The sequence below is a fragment of the Trichosurus vulpecula genome, chromosome 6 (genome assembly GCF_011100635.1).
Source record: "Trichosurus vulpecula isolate mTriVul1 chromosome 6, mTriVul1.pri, whole genome shotgun sequence".
Lineage (NCBI taxonomy): Eukaryota > Metazoa > Chordata > Mammalia > Diprotodontia > Phalangeridae > Trichosurus > Trichosurus vulpecula.
In genome coordinates this window covers 76,530,417-76,551,512 of record NC_050578.1, presented here as the reverse complement: position 1 = coordinate 76,551,512, position 21,096 = coordinate 76,530,417, and the positions used below count along the sequence as shown (strand labels likewise).

The 21,096-nt window shown below is 39.9% G+C and overlaps 1 protein-coding gene across 3 annotated transcripts in view; it reads left to right on the top strand.

Moving 5' to 3' along the window:
- Positions 1-21,096, top strand: part of SEPTIN11 (septin 11) — a 127,259-nt gene that overhangs the window by 72,811 nt on the left and 33,352 nt on the right. For all 3 annotated transcript variants that reach the window (XR_005010632.1, XM_036762600.1, XM_036762599.1), the window contains exons 2-3: positions 5,617-5,731; positions 17,887-18,082. Coding sequence is in view for 2 of the 3 variants with exons in the window: in XM_036762600.1 (XP_036618495.1) it covers positions 5,617-5,731; positions 17,887-18,082 (311 nt within the window). In the remaining variant the exon portion in view is untranslated. The remainder of the gene's footprint in view (positions 1-5,616; positions 5,732-17,886; positions 18,083-21,096) is intronic.

Genomic DNA, 21,096 nt, shown 5'->3' with positions numbered 1-21,096 from the left:
TACTGCGTTAAATTGAGTTGAGTTCTCAATTTTCCTGAATTTGAGTTTATGGAGTTAAATTGAGTTGGATCACTCCATCTCTTCTTTATTCCATCTAAGCATGGTCCTGAAGAAAGGGTAAAATCTTCTCCAAAAGGGAACACAGACAATTACCTTCCTCATCTATGTCCACCTAGTATCCCTTGACACCAAATGGTGGAATCAGGCTACATACCCTGGAGCCTCCCTGTAATACTACTCTTGTGCTTTTATTCACGTTTAGGTCTTTGTTACCTCCTGCAATATTGCGCCGATTACCTAATTGGTGCTTCTGCTTCTAGTATCTTCTTTCTAAGCAAACTCTTCAAACTTCTAAAATAATTTTCCTAAGGCTAAGGTCTCACCTTGTTACCACCCCTCCTTTAAAATCTTCTATGCCTTTCTTTTGCAACTAGGATGAAGTACAGACTCCTTGGCCAGACATGGGAAATTCAAGGCTCTCCAAAATGCTCCTTCAACCTAATTTCACCCCCCCCCCCCCATATTTTTTGTTCCAGTGTGTGCAGAGTACTCTGCTAGAGGCTTGGTGGGAGATGTGATGGGCGGGGGGTGGGGGGGTGTTTAAATGCCCTGAGAGGACACAGAATCATAGGATTGCAGTTGAAAGGACCCTCTGTGACCATCTAGTCTAACTCATATCCAAAATGGATCCCTATACGATGTGCCCCCAGCGGCGGTTGTCTGGCCTCTTTCTGAACACCTCAGGCATGAGGGAACCTTCAATATCCCAGGGCAGACCATTCCACTTGTGTAGTTTTGATGGTTAGGAAATGTCTCCTATTATCAAACTAAATTCTCCTCTTTGCCACCTCTACCCATTGCCTCCAGTTCTGTCATCTGGTACCAACCAAAACAAGTCATCCCTTCTCCACATGATAGTCACTCTTTGTCCCCACAAGGACAGGTAGTGTGTCCTCCTGGAGTCTTCTCTTCTCGAAATTAGTCACCCCCAGCTTCTTAGCCAGTCCTAATATGTGATTTAGCAAGGAGAGATGACATAAGTGTAAATAATGTAACACTTAATTTTCCAATAGAGAAGTTTAAAACAAAGTGCTATCTGAGGTCTGAAAGGAAAAGTTATTCCTGGAGAAAGATGTGGCATTTAGTTGGATTTCAAAAGATGGTTAGGGATTTTAAAAGCAAAGAGAAGGAAAAGACTGGATGGAGAAGCATAGAATTAACAAAGTTAAATCTAGTTAACAAAGTTAACTCATCCAATTCCCTAACTTTACAAATGAGAAATGAGGACTCTAAGCTCAAGAGTAGTTAAATTGTTCAAGGTAACAGCAAATTTTTGAGAGCAGAGTCTCTGTGTGTGTGTTTGTGTGTGTCTCTGTCTCTGTCTCTGTGTCTCTTTGTGTGTGTATCTTTCTGACTCTGTCTCTTTCTCTCTCTGTCTCTGTCTGTCTCTGTCTCTATGTCTCTGTCTCCCTTTCTCCCTCTCTCCCTCCCTCCCCAAAGCCTTCTGCCTTCCAAATTCCATGCTTTGTCTGTTATTACAGGGTTAGCATTTGTGTGTCTTTGGTGAATCAGCTGTGATTATGCCAGGATCACCCCATCTCCATCTTGCTCATGTTTCTCCAAGGGAATATTGGGGCTGTATAGCTTCACTGTTGCCTTCCCTCCTCTGCCTTTGAATGATAGCATTCTTGCTTGAGTCTGTGCTATCTTTGCTAGAGTCTATACACATAGATATGTAAAATAACAGTCTATTTTTTCACCAAAGTCTATACATAAAGAACATAAACAAAATGGTCAAATAATGGGCTATTTGTTAATGAATAAATAAGAGCCTAAGTATCCAGAAACAAAATTGTATTAAGAGTATAGTAAGATTGGAGGTAGAAAGTGATGCTGGAAGAAGAACAGGCTGGCTTCATGCAAGTAAACAGAGGCACCTGATCAGAGGATTCTTAATAAAAGAACATAAGCAAGACTGTCTAGCTTTAGGGCCTGTAATTATCTATATAATTAAAATTTGGCATATAGCCTATCAATCACCTGTAACAGCCTAGTTCAGGGGTGGGGAACCTGCAGCCTCCAGGCCACATGTGGCCCTCTAGGTCCATGGGTGTGGCCTTTTAACTGAGTCCAAGTTTTGCAGAACAAATGCTTTTTTTAAAGGGATTTATTCTGTGAAGTTTGGATTCAAAGGGCTGCACTTGAGGGCCTAGAGGGCCACATGCAGCTTTGAGGCCACAAGTTCTCCACCCCAGTCTAGTTTCTGTTGCACTCAAGAAGGCTTGCCAAGAGAATGTGCTATGTCCACAATGGCGTGCTAAGGGAGAAGGCTGCCTTGACCTAAGGAGGGAGTCACAAGGAGAAGGAGCCTTGAACCCCAGGGGCACAGGCAGCAAATTGTAGAAGCTGGCTTTGTTAGAAGTGTGGAGGAAGAAGTAACCTCCCTTCATTCTCACAGTGAAATAAATGAAAGGATACTGGAGACACCCTTGTACCAGTCTTCCCCATCACCACCAAGCCTCATAAACCTGGACTTTTTAAAATTATTTTTTAAAAAAAGGCCAAAGGCTAGTAGCTATTCCTTTGTCAAAATCTCAAGCCCAAATCATTTTGTAGCCCTTCATTTTGTCTGTGGTTTTCAATGGATTTAAAAATACTTAGTGGGTGTGTGGGCGGGTTCTCTTATTTTGGAAACAGCATGGGTATGAAATACTGAGCATTGGCTTCTGAGATGGAAATTTGTGCAACCTTGTAATGACTAACTCTTGTTTCTCCTCCCTACCCCCCAGAATGGGTGGATTAGGGCTATCTAAAAATATAATGGTTCCGAATCTAGAGTAATGAACCCCCTTTCCTTTTGGGAATGGCAAAGGGGGTTGGTGAAAGTAGGAGAGGGAGGGCACATCTTCCTGCCTAGTTTGATTTGATCTGGGAATATATTTTCAAGTTCATGATGTGGCAGAAATAATGATCCACATGATTGCTTACTCAGGGCTGATGTAAAACAGCTACTGTATAGCTCTGATGGATGCAGGAATGAACCAGGCTCAAACCCTCTGCCTCATGTCTTGGACAGCATGCTAAGTTGTCTAAAATTACCTGCTCTGTAGGCACTTGAGGTACCTAAGGAGGTAGAGGTGTGGGGGGGCATCAGAAAGAGGTGGAAAGGAAGTCAGCTGTTTGGGGACTTTGCCAGCTGTGGGGTGAAGAAGAATAGCAGCATTCTCACAGGGTGTGCCCATGAGGCCAGGTTTGATGCCAATTTAGTCCAGTGAAAATTGCCCTACTTTTGCATCTCCTATTGACTTTTGGCAGGCTTTGATGTTTTCTGTCCCATTGACCCTGAGTCTGCAAAGATGAAGGGCACCAGGAGGACTCTTGCTACCCATGTGTTTTCATATGATGTTTTCCTTTTCAGGTTATTCGTGGAATCATAGAATTTTCAAGATCATCGTTCATAAAAAGGGCCTATTGCAATCCCTACCTGGTAGAGCTGCATACATCACTTTTACTTATCTGTAGTCCATATACAAATATAGATGAATAAAATCAACCTTCTTTATAGAAGAGGATAACCATAAGAAATTAATCCATGGGTTTTTTCCCCAGTTTTGTTTTTTTTCAAAGCAACCAGAAATATGCAGCTCTCAGCTTCACTCTTCCATCCAAACTTTAGTCTTCCAAAGACAAATGCAGTTTGACACATTGCCAGGGGGGAATAACAGGATTAGCTCTTAGGACAGGGGAAACCTGATGGAAAATAACAGAAACCCAAACCTATTGCAAATGGTCAGTCAGTCAGTAAACATTTATTAAGCATCTACTATGTGTCAGGCACTGTGCTAAATGCTGGTAACAATACTGGTAACTATCATGGGCATTGGACTTTATAGCTGAAAATCGATACCTCAGAGACTTCCAAAAGTGGCAGGCTATCCCTGCGTAGTGGTACCAATCTCTGGAATATCATAAAGTGGCATAATTCATGTTACACTCATTAAACAATATTTCTTTGTACCTAGTATGTACTGAACATTGTGCTATGGGGAAAAGAAAAAATGTGAGGTGATTATATTTATCTATGAATACATGTTCTCCTTGTAGAATGTAAGCACCTTGAGGGCATTTCTTTGTATTCTATTCTCAGCTCAGTGCCTTGCCTTTTTTGGGGGGGGGTGTAGAGGCAGCCCTTGATTTCCTTGGTATAAGCAACTCTATAAAGAACTCCTCCCTATCCAGATAAAAACTATTGTACCACTTTTAACCTTGGGAAGTTGTTTGGGGGCATTGAAAGGTTAAGTAATTAAGTCATACCAACAAGACTGGAACTCATTTCTTCCCCACTGTTTATTCACCCTGATACACACCCTGCCTCTCATCCTGCATGGAGTAGATGCTTAGTAAAAGTTAATTGACAGCTTTCAGCCCTAGAATGTAGGAAATGGGGGTAGCTTGTGTATTGAGTTCTAAGTAAACAAGTACTAATTAATAGAGCCCCATAGGAAACTTACAGCAATTTTGCCTTTGGTCTTCAGGCCTTATAAGAGAAGAGTCACCTTGAGGTACTGTGTTAGGACTTGAAAGCTGGGGTACCCACAACAGCATCTGCATTGGTCACATAGTTGGGAAGTACAGGAGATGGAGCACTGGAGTCAAGCAGACCTTAGCTCAGATCTGACCTCAGACACTTGCTAGGTCACTGTGTGACCTTGGGGCAAATCAGTTAACCTCAGTTTCCTCACCTGTAAAATGGGGATGATGATGATGATGATGATGATGATAATTATACCTACATCCCAAGATGGTTGTGAGGATAAAATGCAATTACTGAACAGTTTGCAAACTTAAAGTGCTATAGAAATTCTAGTTATTATTGTTATTGATAATAATTGTTAGTATCATCGCACCTACATACCCCTATGCCTGCATACCAATGGAATTTTTTTTAAAAAGATTGCTAGATTTTAAAAGTTTGGAAGTCACTGCTTTTGAGAACAGGGCTGTGGCAAATCCCTAGTGTGAGCAAATGGTCACAAGCAAGGTTGTGTGGAGTTGGCATCAATCAAAGCTTCTGTGCAGCTGTTCATGCTGCTTCAGTGGGTATTCGGAACCTCCACAATTAGAAGGGCCGGTAACTATCAATCAATTCTGACAAGGAGGGAGTTTCTTCTTTAGAAAAACACATCAGTGTTTTTTGAACTTGAGGATAGAACCAGTTCCAGGGGTGGGAATGACCATCCCAGGCTCAGTGAGGAAGGTGCAGGTTTGGGTGGTTCAGGGAGGGGTATTGCCATTCATATTGATGGTTATAATGTTGTTCCAAGATCACATAAAATTCTGAAAACAATAATTCTAGGCTCTCTGGGCTTGTATTTGGAACACTACCACATTATATTTTCCCAGTTTATAAGGCAGTTCTTTGCTTCCTGCTTGCCTGGTCAGGGGGAGGGGGAGCCGCTACTGGCTCTTTGTCTACAACATAGCATCAGGGATTTCTTTCTTTTTTCTTTTCTGTTTTCTCCATGAACTGAAAAGAGAAGGACATGGAAAGAATTGCCTTCTTTTCTTTATGAATGTATATGGGCATTTATTGTATACTTCCTTCTTGTATTTCAGAATGAAGACCTTCGAAACTTATCTCTCTCTGGTCATGTTGGATTTGATAGTCTTCCTGACCAGTTGGTCAACAAGTCCACATCCCAAGGGTTCTGCTTTAACATCCTCTGCGTTGGTAAGTGAGACCATCTATTGAGCAATGAACAGGGCCAGTTGGGTCTTCATTAAAGTGCTTCTCCACTGTTTCATCAGTTTCTTGTAGGGGTGGGATACAAGCCATGTATGGTAGGTCCTAACAAGATGGAAAAGCATAGAGCATGCCCCTATATCCTCTGTTGTCTAAGAACCAGTCTCGTTAAGTTTGCTGACCTTCATCACCAGAAGGTTGGTCACCAAGTGATTTTTTTTCCCCAATGATAGCATCTCATAGAAATAGTCCTTCGAAGAACTTGTATGTTCTGCATCTGAGGGAGTTAGGTAAGGCCAATTTTTCAAAGTTTTAACTGTCAAGGAAGTGAGCTTCTAAAATCTAAACTTCAAAGAAACCCATATCTACTTTGCAAATTAGATCTTTACTGTTGTTTTATGTATGAAGAATCAGATGGAAGAATGTGTGATAAGAAATATGACCAAAGTAACCAACAGCCACACTTTCTCCTCACTAAATGGAGCCTTTTTATGATTCAGCTTGACGAGAGCTAGGGCAATAACACTCATCTATCCATCTTTCTCTTACTGTAACTATTCAGTACAGAAGAAGGCACAGTTCTTCATTAGCACAGCCAGGGTGCTACATGATGAGTCAAGGTCAAGGGCTCTTCAGGTTCCTCTTCCCAACTCCACCCCCAGCCAGTTAAAGCCATGCCAATAGAGTTAGGCCTTCAAATGAACTATGTCCTGGTGAAAGTCCTGAGGCCACAGGTCAGGAAAAATAGGTCAGCCAATGACCAGGAGAGAGCTGCATTGCATAAGAATGTTGATGGTTAACATTCCTCACAAGCTACAATGACATTGACTCTTTGGCTATTATAGTGCTTCTTTAAGATAAGCAGTCTCTAATTTATGATGATCTTTTTCATCTTATAGGTTTGGATTTTAGGACAATCTGAGACACTCCAGGTCCATCTAAAACAATGAAAGGAAATTTACTTAGTCATGGTATGAAAATCATATTCAGCAAAGATCCAGCATTGATTCAGCTGGGCACAGCTTCCTGGCCTTTAAATCTGCCCTAGTGGGGCACTGGTCTCAAGAATGATTCCTGGTTCCTTGGGTTCTGATTCCTTGTGCACTGACTTTTGTCCTAAGGTTCAATTTGCATTAAAATATTTGGTTCAATTAAGTCTTTTTTTAAAAAACTTTTTCTTTTGAACTTTAGCACCCAAAAAAGTGTATTTCCATGCTGTTCCAACAAAACACAAAAAGGATTCTATATGAAAGCAGGAATTTCTATTTCATACTGCTTTTTTTTAAAGTATATAGTAAATTTTCCACATTACTTTCAAAACCATCCTGCTTCTCTGAACTCCCTTCTGTGCCTTTAAAAAATGTCATTAGCTATTGCCATCCTCCAACCTAACCCAAGAGAAAGAGTTTTTGAAAATAGAAACATCTACCCTTTTCACAATTTCTAAAATTGTTTTCATATTTTAATCATAAAACATTTTGGTTGTCTCTGTGGGGTTAGGAGAAGATGTAGAGAAATGGGGCATTGTAAAAGTGAAGGGAGGGCTTCATTTAGTTGAAGTCTACTAAATCAGAAAAGCACATGGATTTGTGTAATTGGGGAATTTCAGACTTTCCAAGCAGCTAGTTTTATTAGCTTAGATCCCTCCAAATACCACCTATGTTTTAGCAGAACTGCAGGTGAATTATTTGGACACCAGATAATTAATAATATGGTAGATGGGCTCACTTTCCTTCTTAGAACCTAAAGGCCCCTGGAAAAGAACCAGGTTCTTTCCAGTGTGACTTTTTTAGTACAGTTCCTCTTATGGTAGGAAATGGGAAATGTGGATCCTGTTGTCCAGCTGTTCTCCTGTACCTCCACCTACTAACATCCCAAAGTTTAATCAGCAATGTTTGCATTGGATAAATAATAAACACTTGACAAACTAGCAAAGATTTAGAGATTCTTTGTATAAATTATTAGTATAAGGGGGAAGGGAATAAACATTTATGTAGCTTACCATGTGCCAAGCCATGTGCTGGGCACTTTTACAAATATTATCTCATTTGATCCTCACTACATCTTTGTGGGTAGGTGCTATTATTACCTCCTTTTTAAAATGAGGCAAACAGAGTTGAGTGACTTGCCCATGGTCATAACAGCACTCTATCTACTGCACCACCACCAGCTGTCAATATATATACTACTACACATAGTACATATATATTACATATCCCATACACATATATACTATACAACTATAACTATAAAATATTAAGCGATTACTTTCTGAATTCTGAGAAATGCTGTTTTTATTATTTGTGTTTATTTGAAATAGAATTTACACCTTGGAAGACTTCTTGATTAGCTAGAAAATTTTTTATTTATTTTTTGCTCTTTGAGGTCCAAAAATGTTTGAGGCTTGTTAGGGTATGGAGAGAATTTTCCTCGAAAAAATGTCTGAAAAGTTAGCTTGTTTTTATAAAAACTGCTACTCTATACTGGTAAAGCATAATTGTGATAGTATGTCTAATTTAATGATGCAGATGATGGAAATGGAGTGCACATAGTTTAGAAATTTAGAGGAAAACTGAACCCAAGTGACTTTTCTGATCCACTGATTTACTTATGTATCACAATCAATGCCCAGATTGTTAATTGTTCTCCATTTACATTTTAATGCAAATGGTTATGCTTCTGTGTTCTCTGCATTTTAAAAAATGTTATCTTGCCTTTTAAAAATTTGATATTCTTTGACTCAAATATTTTCAATATAGGTCACTGACTCAAAAATTACTCATGATTACCCTCATGAAATGAGAGAATGAATTCAGTCCTTAGCCTTCTTAGAGGAAGATGAAGGCCATTGGGTTAAGTAAATTATGTTAGGCAGATTTGTTGACACAGTGGAGTTGCCATCCTTGATGATTTGTTTCTACCTGCCTCCAGCTATGTGTTTGTGGTGACATGGGTTGGGGGGAGGGGAAGACTATTGGGTTGTAGCAGCAGCAGGTGCTATTGTTGCCTTTGGGGAAAAAAGCGCAATGGAAGAGATGATGGGCTGATATGTGGCAAAAGTTAAGGGACAACAAACATATAGCCCAGGTGCACTATGGGTATCCTAGTGATTTCAGTAGAACTGGAGGTCCCTAGCATGTTAAATTTCTCCTCTGTATCTCCTTTGGAGAACATATGGGGATACATGGCCAAAGATCACGTAGATGTGGCTAGGTTGTGTTCATGTGATCTAAATTACCAGAAGGAATAGCCAGATCCATTGGCACAACAGCCTAGGATTGGCTCTACTTGAATTGATTCTCCTTGTGAGTTGATGTGTTCTAATCAGATTTTATTGGCAAATGATGTCAACCATGTGATTAGAAATAGATCTGCTGGCTTCCATTTCACTTTGAGTTATTTAAATTGGAAAACAGTGAGTAGCATGAGCATTGTAATCATTTGGGGGATTTTTCATTGAGTGAAATTCTTTTTTAATTCCATACTTTATTATTTAATATTTTTTAGTTTTCAGCATTGATTTCCACAAGATTTTGAATTACAAATTTTCTCCCCCTTTCTACCCTCCCCCCCACTCCAAGACAGCATATATTTGATTTCCCCATTCCCCAGTCAGTCCTCCCTTCTGTCACCCCACTAGCCCTCCCCCTATCCCTTTTCCCCTTACTTTCCTGTAGGGCAAGATAGATTTCTATGCCCCATTGCTTGCATATCTTATTTCCCAGTTGCATGCAAAAATAACTTTTTTTTTGAGCATCTGCTTTTAAAACTTTGAGTTGCAAATTTTCTCCCCTCTTCCCTCCCCACCTCCTCTCCCTAAGAAGGCAAGCAATTCAGCATAGGCCACACGTGTATCATTATGCAAAACACTCCCATAAAAAGTCATGTTGTGAAAGACTAATTATATTTCCCTCCCTCCAATCCTGTCTGCCTTTATTCAATTTTCTCCCTTGACCCTGTCCCTTTTCAAAAGTGTTTGCTTTTGATTATTTCTTCCCCCTATCTGCCCTCCTTTCTATCATCCCCTCTTTTTAATCCCCTTCCCCCTACTTTCGTGTGGGGTAAGATACCCAATTGAGTATGTGTGTTATTCCCTCCTCAAGTCAGATCCAATGAGAGCAAGATTCACTCATTCCCCCTCACCTGCCCCCTCTTCCCTTCCAATGAACTGCTTTTTCTTGCCACTTTTATGTGAGATAATTTACCCCATTCTATCTCACCCTTTCTCCCTCTCTCAATCTATTCCTCTCTCATCCCTTGATTTTATTTTGTTTTTTAAGATATTATCCCTTAATATTAAACTCAACCTGTGCCCTCCGTCTGTATATATGTATATTCCTTTCAACTACCCTAATACTGAGAAAGGTCTCATGAATTATGCACATCATCTTTCCATGTAGGAATGTAAGCAAAACAGTTCCACTTTAGTAAGTCCCTTATGGTTTCTCTTTCTTGTTTACCTTTTCATGCTTCTCTTGATTCTTGTGTTGGAAAGTCAAATTATCTATTCAGCTCTGGTCTTTTCACTGAGAAATCCTGAAAGTCCTTGAAAATCCATATCTTGCCTTGGAGGATGATACTCAGTTTTGCTGGGGAAGTGATTCTTGGTTTTAATCCTAACTCCTTTGACCTCCAGAATATCGTATTCCAAGCCCTTTGATCCCTTAATGTAGAAGCTGCTAGATCTTGTGTTATCCTAATTGTGTTTCCACAGTACTCAAATTGTTTCTTTCTGGCTGCTTGCAGTATTTTCTCCTTGACCTGGGAATTCTGGAATTTGGCGACAATATTCCTAGGAGTTTTCTTTTGGGGATCTTTTTCAGGAGGCCATCAGTGTATTCTTTCAATTTCTATTTTACCCTCTGGCTCTAGAACATCAGGGTAATTTTCCTTGATAATTTCTTGAAAGATGAAGTGTAGGCTCTTTTTTTGATCATGGCTTTCATGTAGTCCAATAATTTTTAAATTATCTCTCCTGGATCTATTTTCCAGATCAGTGGTTTTTCCAATGAGATATTTCACATTGTCTTCCATTTTTTCATTCCTTTGGTTCTGTTTTATAATATCTTGGTTTCTCCTAAAGTCACTAGCTTCCACTTGCTCCAGTCTAATTTTTAAGGTAGTATTTTCTTCAGAGGTCTTTTGGACCTCCTTTTCCATTTGGGTAATTCTGCCTTTCAAGGCATTCTACTCCTCATTGACTTTTTGGAGCTCTTTTGCCATTTGGGTTAGTCTATTTTTTTAAGGTGTTATTTTCTTCAGTATTTTTTTGGGTCTCCTTTAGCAAGTCATTGACTTGTTTTTCATGGTTTTCTCACATCACTCTCATTTCTCTTCCCAATTTTTCCTCTACTTCTCTAACTTGCTTTTCCAAATCCTTTTTGAGCTCTTCCATGGCCTGAGACCAACTCATGTTTTTCTTGGAGGCTTTTGATGTGGGCTCTTTGACTTTGTTGACTTCTTCTGGCTGTATGTTTTGGTTTTCTTTGTCACCCAAAAAAAGATTCGAAAGTCTGAGTCTGAATTTGAGTCTATTTTTGCTGCCTGTTCATGTTCCCAGCCAACTACTTGACCCCTTGGGCTTTTTGTCAGTGTGTGACTGCTTGTAGAGTAGAGAATACTTTGTTCCAAGCTTTAGGGGCTGCACTGCTGTTTTCAGAGCTACTTCTACATGGCAAGCTCTGCCACACCAGCGCTTTTCCTCCCACAAGAACTGCCAATCCAGACTTCGACCCAGATCCAAGCAGGCTCTACACTCGAGCTCTGATCTGCTGCTTAATTCCTTCCACAAGGTAGGCCTGAGGCAGGAAGCAACTGTAGCTGTAGCTCTGGAAGGAGCCCCAAAGATGCACCACTTCCGCACCCCCGGGGCTGGGGTCAACCTTGCACTGGTCTCACTCCGATCTAGCAGTTTTCCCTACTAACCTGCTCTGTTGTCTTTGGTGTTTGTGGGTTGAGAAGTCTGGCAACTGCCACAGGTCAATGATTCAGAGTCCTACCACCTGTTCTGCCTCGCTCTCGGTCTGGTTGGTCCTGGCAGGGCCCCCGCTGGGCTGTGCTCAGCTCTGCTGCCAGCTCCATGCGATAGACCCTTCCCAGTCACCATCCAGGCTTTCCTGGGCTGGAGCCCTGCTTCCCTCTGCTATTTCATGGGTTCTGCAGTTCTATAATTTGTTCAGAGCCATTTTTTACAGGTGTTTGGAGGGATCTAGGGGAGAGCTTAAGCAACTCCCTGCTTTCCAGACACCATCTTGGCTCCACCCCACCTAATGTTCTAAATTCTTTCTTAAATAAACCAATTTGATACCATTCTGGCATAAATTTTGCCACCCTCTTAAAATAATTATATCATTTATTCATTCTCAGTAGGACTTCCTGAAGAGCTACACTGGCATGTGTTTACCTCAAAAGAACAGTCTGTTTAGGCAGTTTTAAGGTTCATTTTATTATTAACATGCTTAGGATTTTTGTTTCCTAATTGAACTGCCTGACATTTTTTCTTACCCACCAGTGTCCTCGTAAGAGCCTCCAGAAATCTCTGGGATACTTTTTAAGATTTCTTCATTTTCTTCATCTACTGCCCAGTATCCACAGCCATTTGATTCTTTTGGGTTGAAGCAAGACACTGCATGACCATTTACTGTGCTTTGCAAATAAGGTGGCATTGGGTTAGGGATCAGATTGGACAAAAGTGGAGTGGGGGCAAGGAGAATAACTCAAAGTATTTACTCTGTTGATGTATTAGTACTTGATGGTAAAATACTAGGTCCAGCACAGTGTAAACTTCTTGAAGGCTGGATCCATTTTCCATTTGTTGTTTGTCTTTGTATCCCTACTGGGGCAAGCAGGCTGCAGCCAGCCCTTGAGCTAAGAATGATGTTTACTTGCTTTAAAAAATATAGATTTATTTATTTTAACATTCTTTTCTTTTTAAATTGAGTTCCAAATTCTCTCCCTCCTACTGCTTCCCCACACCCTGAGAAGCAAAATATCAATTATATATGTGAAATCATGCTAGACATTTCTATATTAGCCAAATTGCAAAAAAAAAAAAATGAGAAAATTACACTTGAATTAGCGCTCAGAGTTTATCAGTTCTATTTCTGAAGGTGGATGGCATTTTTTTCATCAGTAGTCCTTTTGAATTGCTTGGATCCTTGTCTTGATCAGAGTAGTCAAGTCTTTCACTATCATCATTTCATCATTAACATTGCTGATACTGTGCAAGATGATGTGTCTCCCAGTCCTCCTCACTTCAGTTTGCATCAGTTCATATAGGTCTTCCCATTTTTTTTTCCTGAAACCAGCCTCCTTCTATTTCTTACAGCACAATAATACTCATCATAATCATATGCAACAAAACAGTTCAGCCATTCCCCAATTGGTGAGCATCCTCTCAAATCCAATTCTTTGCCATCACAAAAAGACCTGATATATGTGTGTGTGTGTGTGTGTGTGTGTGTGTGTGTGTGTGTGTGTGTGTGTGTATTACTTATGGCTCCTTTTTCTTTCATCTCTTTGGGGTACAGACTTAGTAGTAGTATTGCTGGATCAAAGGATATAGCCCTCTGGGCACAGTTCCAAAGCATTCTTCAGAATGGTTGGACCAGTTCACAATTCCACCAACAGTTTATTAGTGTACCTACCTATTTTCCCTCATTCCCTCCAGCATTTCTCATTTCTGATAGGTGTGAAGCAGTACCTCAGAGCAATAGTGATTTAGAATATTTTTTTCATATGATTACAGATAGATTTGACTTTCTTCTTTTAAAACTGACCTGTTCATATCCCTTGACCATTTATCAATTGTGGAATGCATCTAATTTCTATAAATTTGACCCAGTTTCCTATATATTTGAGAAGTGAAACCTTTCTTAGAGGAACTTGGTATAAAAATTTTTGCTTTTACTTAATTGTCTATGGTGCCTTTTTAGTAAAATGTAGTAGATTATCTCTTTTAATTATTTTAATTAGATGTATTTTTGCTTTTGCTTTGTCTGAGATTGATTGTTACTCCTGCCTTTTTTACTTAAGCTAAAGCCTAACAGATTCTGTTCCAGTATTTTATTTTTACTCTGTGTGTATCTCGCTGTTTCAAGTGTATCTCTTGTAAACAACATAATATTGGATTCTGATTTCTAATGCATTCTGCCCATCCCCTTTACATTTACAATTATGGTAGCTAACTGTGTATTTCCCTTCATCCTATATTGTTCTGTTTATCCTTCCCTCTTTTTATCCTGACCTTCCTCAAAAGTCTGTTTTGCTTCTGACCACTGTTGCCCTTAATCCACCCTCTATCCACCCTTCCTTTTATCATCCCCCCATATCTCTTAACCTTTTCTCTTCCTATTTCCTTATTGGGTAAGATAGATAGGTTTCTGTAGCCTACCTTCATTGAACTAATTCCAGAGTGAGCTTCAAGTATTGCCTGCCACTCCCCCACCCTTTACCTCCTCCACTATAAAAGTTCATCCTTGCATGCCTCTTTTATGTGAGGAATTTTTCCCCATCCTCCCTCCCTGTTCCCCCTTCTCTCAGTGCACCCCTCTTTTTCATACCTTCATTTGGGGAGAAGAGAGGAAATCATTCAACATAACTGACTCATATTCATGCCCTCTCTGTAGATACCTTCTAACTGTCCTAATAATGAGAAAGTTCTTAGGAGTTGTATCATCTGCCCATATAGGAATGTAAACAGTTTAACTTTATTGAGTCTCTTATTCATATTTACCTTTTTTATGCTTCTCTTGAGTCTTATGCTTGAATGTCAAATTTCGTATTCAGCTCTAATCTTTTCATCAGGAATGCTTGAAAGTCCTCTATTTCATTAAATATACATTTTTCCCCCCTGAAAGATTATATTCATTTTTACTGGGTAGGTGATTCTTGGTTGTAATTCTAGCTCTTTTGCCTTCTGGAATATCATATTTCAAGTCCTCCATTCATTTAATGAGCAAGCTGCTAAATCTTGTGTGATCCTGACTACAACTCCATGATATTTGAATTGTTGCTTTTTGGGTCCTTGCAGTATTTTCTCCTTAATCTGGGAGCTCTGGAATTTGGCTGTAACATTCCTGGGAGTTTTCATTTTGGAATCTCTTTCAATTTCTTTCAATTTCTATTTTACCCTCTGGACCCAAGATATCAGGCAGTTTTTTTTTCTAATTTCTTGAAATATTATGTCTAGACTCCTTTTTTGATCATGACATTCAGGTAGTCCAATAATTCTTTTTTGTTTGTTTTTGTTTTTGGAGGGGGGAAGGCAGGGCAATTGGGGTTAAGTGACTTGCCCAAGGTCACACAGCTAGTAAGTGTGTCTGAGGCTGGATTTGAATTCAGGTCCTCCTGACTCCAGGGCCGGTGCTCTACTTGCTGCACCACCTAACTGCCCCAGTCCAATAATTCTTAAATTAAAATTATTTCTCCTTGATCTGTTTGCCATATTTTTCTAATATATTTCACACTATTTTTTTTTCATTCTTTTGCCTTTGTTTTATTGTGGGTTTTTTTTTTTTATGTCTCATGGAGTCCTTAGCTTCCACTTACTCAATTCTGATTTTTAAGGAGTTATTTTCTTTAGTGAATTTTTGTGCCTCTTTTACCAAGCTGTTAATTCTTTTTTCATAATTTTCTTGCATCATTGTCATTTCTTTTCCCAGTTTTTCCTCCACCACTCTTTGTTATAGTTAGTTATTTTCTTCTTTCTAACTTTTTGTGACCCCTTTTGGGGTTTTCTTGGCAAAGATACTAGAGTGGTTTGCCATTTCCTTCTCCAGCTCATTTTACAGATGAGGAAACTGAGGCAAACAGGGTTAAGTGACTTACCTTGGGTCACAGAGCTAGCAAAGTGTCTGAGGTTGGATTTCAACTTAGGTCTTCTTGACTTCTAGACCCAGCACTCTCTACATTGCACTACCTACCTCCTCTTATCTCTTTCAAACTCTTTCTAATAAATCTTATTGGGCTTGAGGCCAATTGGAATTTTTCTTTGAAGTTTGCTTATAGCTGTTTTCATATTATTGTCTTCTTTCTGAATTTATGCCTTAATTTTCCCTGCCACTATAGTAGCTTCTTATGGCTAAGTTCTTTTTTTTTTACTCATTTGTCCAGCCTGTTTCTTGACTTTGAACTTTATGTTAAAGTTGGGCTGTGCTCACCTGAGGGTGGGGATCCCACTGTTCCAAGCTGCAGGCATTTTCTGTGCTGCTATTTTCAGAGCTAGTTCTGAGGATCTGCAAGTTTTTGAATGTGGTGTGATCTGGGAGAGGTGTGGTCACTGCTTTTTTCCTCAGCCCTCTAGTCTTTTCCCAGGAAGGCCCCTGGCTTCCCTGCAGCTGCAAGTACCAACACTCCTTCTGGCCCTGTAACTCTAACCTGGACCCCTGTTCTCCTGCAGTTGTCTTGACAGTGCTCCTGTCAGCCCTGGAACTGTGACCTATAACTGTGCGGGCAATAGAGTTGTCAATCAGCACCAGCTTCATGCATGGCAGCAAAGGGTTCCTTCTAATATCTTTCTGACCAGTTATCTGACTCCCCACCCCTTACTATCTCTGGGCTGAGAACTCCCAAAGCTGCCGCTCTGTCACTGTTGTCCTGGCTGCCTCCAAGGCCCACTGCTGATGCTGTTACTGTCCTCTGGGCAGGCCCTTACCCCGCTGTCACAGACCCCTTCTATCAACCTCCTCAATTGTCTTAGGCTGAAAAGTGTTTCACTCTGACCTTTGTTAGCTCTGCTGCTCCAGAATTTGATTTGAGAAGTTATTTTAAAGTTGTTTGGAGGGGAATGTTGGGAGAATTTATCTGGGTTACTGCCTGTACTCTGCTATCTTGGCTCCACCAATATTTAAAGTTTTATTGTATTTTAAAATGTGAAAGCCATTCTCAGTTCATCAGACTGTGAAAATGGTACAGGGGGACCCCTGGTGTAGGATGGCAATTTCTTTAGTAAGTGCTTTTAAACATGTGCTTTTTGAATTGAATTGATCTTCACCTTTAAAGGACTGCATTTATTTTGTAGTTTTGAAAAATGTCATTTCATTTTACAACACTAGATGGTGTCAGAAAATATGTATCTAAATATAATATGATGACCCATATACTTGTTAGAAACACACTTGACACTGAAATTCAGATATCAAGGGTAATTTACTATTATTGAGGAATTCAAAGGAATTGGTAAGAATTCCTGGCCAGGAGCAGACTCCACCCTTCTCTAGGAAGGGGGAGTGGGGTGTACAGGAGCAAGACCAACTTTATTCTGTTAGACTGACATAGATTGATGCACCATCAGCCCAATATCTCCCTTCAGAGAACGGATTGGTCCGCTCCCTTCTAGGTCACAATCTTCCCTACACACCCCCAACATGCAACTCCTTGGTATGTTCTGTGTTCAAAAATGGTGGAAAACTCCTCCCTGTGGGTGTGTAAGGTAATATTCAATTAGCCAATTAAGCATGCATGATAGACATTTGACCCAGTTTTCTCTTCAACCCTGACTGTTATCTGGCCAGTTTAGACCAGTTTTGCCTATATCCTGAAACTGTGGTTTTCTGCAAAACCACAAATTCTATTCCTATTGGCTGAGGACTCTCATCCTGGTTAATTTTTACTCCTTCTTTATTCAAGCTGACACTTCATTAATTATTCTGTCGAACTTAATTAACTCTTCTGTGGAAACCTAACTTTCCCTAACTTTTACCCATCTCTCACATACTTCTTAAAAAGTGACAGAAACATGGTGTTGTATGGCAGTGCATAGAGGAGGGAGGTGAAGTGTGGAGTCAGAGGAAATGGAGGTCAGTGTGGCTCTGACATGTAACATGCCTGAACTTGAGTTTCCTTATCCATAAAATGAAGGGTTTACTCTTAATCTGCTGAGCCCCACCTTCCAGCTTTAAATACTGGGATCTTATAATCTTGACTATAGCAATGAGTTATAAAGTATACATACTGTCAAAAGACTATCTCATAAGTACGTGGTGTTCTTCCAGAGCTAAAGAGTCATCTTTACTGTTAAAGACCCTAAAGTCAGTCACCCATCTGAAAGTAACGTGAGTGCTGAGGAAGAATCTAATAGTTTAGGGTAAAAGCAAAGAATGAGGTATTTGAGGGACCTGATTCCATTTTGTTTTTGTGTGCAGGTGAGACAGGCATTGGTAAATCAACATTAATGGATACTTTATTCAACACCAAGTTTGAAAGTGACCCAGCTACTCACAATGAGCCAGGAGTCCGGTTAAAAGCCAGGAGTTATGAGCTTCAGGAGAGCAATGTACGTCTGAAACTGACCATCGTTGATACTGTAGGATTTGGAGACCAGATAAACAAAGATGACAGGTAAATTTCTGAATCTTTTTGAATTGATCTAGGGTTTCTGGAGGGCTGTGGGTGGGATGGTCTGGTGGCTTAGTCTCAGGTTCTAGAGACTCAGGCTATGGTACTTGGGGTAGTTTACAAGCCATGGTGTGTTTATTCTGTGTGATTGTCTTCCCTTAAGAGTAGTGCCTGGCTATATTCTGAGATTCCTCACCTCTGTTGTGGGGCACCTAAGCAGAATGGCAGCATTGGCTTTTTTCTAGAGAAGTCCTACAGATCAGAAAAGCATCTGGAAGAAATCTCAGTATAACAGGTAGGGCACAGGGCTGGGAGTCAGAAGTCTTGGATACCAGTCTGGCTACCACTTAGTAGCAAGTGTCCAGTGATTTGTTCAAGTCACTTCATCTTTTCTTAGCTGTAAAATTGGGTTTTGAACTACATTATCTCTAAGCTGATTCACAAGTTTTCATAGTATGGGAGAGCTGTAACTGCAACCCCTGGTATTCACACTGTGAAGGCAGTTTCATAACAGACCTCTTGAATGCCTTGTCTACTGCTCTGGATCCAAGTGTGTGGTGTAAGACATTTGTCAGTTCTCATGATTTATTGTATTGCTTTTTGGTCTCCCTGTTCTTTTTAGTGGGATTGCAGTCTGGGTCCATGATGAGGCTAAAAAATGAGTGAGTGGTAAAACCTAAACTCAGGGCCAGACATGTTGGATTGGGGTTTACCTTTTCAATATTTGTAAAGAAAAAGTTTGTGGAGCAAATTATTTCATGAGTTGAACTTGAGTGTTCCCTAGGACTTGGCACAGTGCCTGGCCCATTGTAAGTGCTTAATAAATGATTGTTGACCGACCCCCTGTAGAATCATCATTGCTTCCTTCTAGTCTCTAGGATACATTATAAGCTCCACTGTTTGGATTTCAGCCAAATTGGTGATGAATCTCACTATCCTGAGGGGTCAGGGAGAGCAGATGTTCCCAGGATCCTACCTGAAGCTTTTCCCTTGTAGTACAGAGCTTAGCTCTTCAGGGTCACCTGCACACAGGGAGTTGACAGCTGCAGCAGGATTTTCTCTGATGTCATTATTAACAGTCTGAATGCTAAGCAGATGAAGAATCTTTAAAAATATATGTGGAGCTAGTCATGATTATGCTACTTTCTGAAAAGTAAACTATTTTAAGGCTAGGACCAGTTATTTATATGTAAATGGGAGCTGTTAATCTCACCTTAATTTCCCCTACTCCCTAAAGCAGTTTCTTGGAGGAATTTCTTTTTAGAATCACATTTTTATCAGTTATCTCATTATAGAAGATGTGACAATCAAACAATGAAACCTAATTTTAAGAAAACCAGAATTAACTTTTAAGTTCAGCTCAGTGTTTTTAGAAGCTTTGCATATCTTACCATGTCACCAGATTATTTTGTCTTGTTATTGGGAAACCAGGTTAAGAACCAAAACAAAACTCAGCTGTTCTTTATTACAGGAAATGAAGAATTTAGTCTAAAGTTAATTGGCATAACTACTTTGTGTATAAAAGCCTCTTTAAAATAAAAGCTAAAAGCTAACACTGTGTAACTTTGGACAATTTATTTAACCTCCAGCCTGCACCTGCCTCATATGTAATATCCTGCAGTCAAACTATTAGATCTGGAAGGAACCTTAGAAAGGATCAAGCCTGGTCTTTTTATTTGAAAGATGAAGAAATAGGATCCCAGTGAGGTCAATATCACACAGCTAGTAGGCATTAAGGCCAGGAACAGGACCCATGTCTTCTGGCTTTTGTTGTATATTTTCTTGGAATTAGGTAATCTCTAAGGCCTCTTCTGGCTTTAAAACTGTGTGTGTGTATGATGGTAATGGGTTATATTTTTAAGCCACTCCTTTTATCCAGGAATATTCACTGAGTATCTTAAATGATGGTATGAGCTTCCCCTAAGGCAAGTTTTCTTATGTAGCTGCTATATGAGCTGTCACTGTTAAGTATAGAAAAGCCAAAAGAAAGTAGGGCGGTTTCAAGTTCCCCTGAAAAGAAAGGGGACACCACTCAGCATTCGCTGTACCTCTTCATTCACTTCAAATGACATTCAAGAAAAAAAGGGCTTGACTAGCTGAATTCTTCCTGAACATTTATCATACTAACTGGAAGACGAGATAACTTTGAATGTATGTGGCTGGCCAGTTGTGGCGTGTAGGAGATGGACAGGAAGCAGCCCCCACACAGGATGTTCTCCTCTTGCCAACCACAAACATCTAACAAAGTTCTTTGAAAAAGAAAAAGTCACTGCATGAGAAATGGCTTACAAACCTCTGAAAGCTATTTTAATGTCTGTTATGGTATTTGTTTTTACTTCTTCATTCACAAAGGGAGTAAAAACTTCACTTCCATATATGTTAGTTTAGGATAGAGGGTTCTTATTCCAATTCCAAGACTGGTATCCCTCTTCCAATAACAGACTGCCTCAAGAGCTGCTGAATTCTCAGTTTAAAGGTATGGACCATGTTGACATTCGTGCTGTTTGTTGGGTTCAGCGTTGTTGATTCTGGCCCCTTTCCTAAGTCATTCCAGGAGTATAAACTACTACCTGGCCTTAAAGGGGAGCTAAATTAACTCTTTCAAGGTCACTGGGACAGATCATTCCTTATATATTTCATCTCTAACTGTGGCTATGCATTCACACATCATTTTCATCAATAGAGTCTTGTATACCAAGTGAAAAATTGATGCTAGGATTTTTGTCATTTTCAGAAGACTGTACACAGATCAAGCCATTTTTTTTGTTGTTGTTGCTCAAAAGTTTTCTAAACTACCCCCCCTTTCCTCTCCCAAATATACCCCAGCCCTCACAATCGGAATAATAAGGAATTGTTCAGCTAAATACCATTTCTTCTTTATCTGCAGAGCCAAAGGCACATCAAGAGCTTTTCAATAAGCACTATGCAGTTCTATGTTAACAGGACCACTTACTAGCTAATAATGAGAACTGTAATAATAAGAACAAAATTGACCAAATGTGCATATTTTTATTATA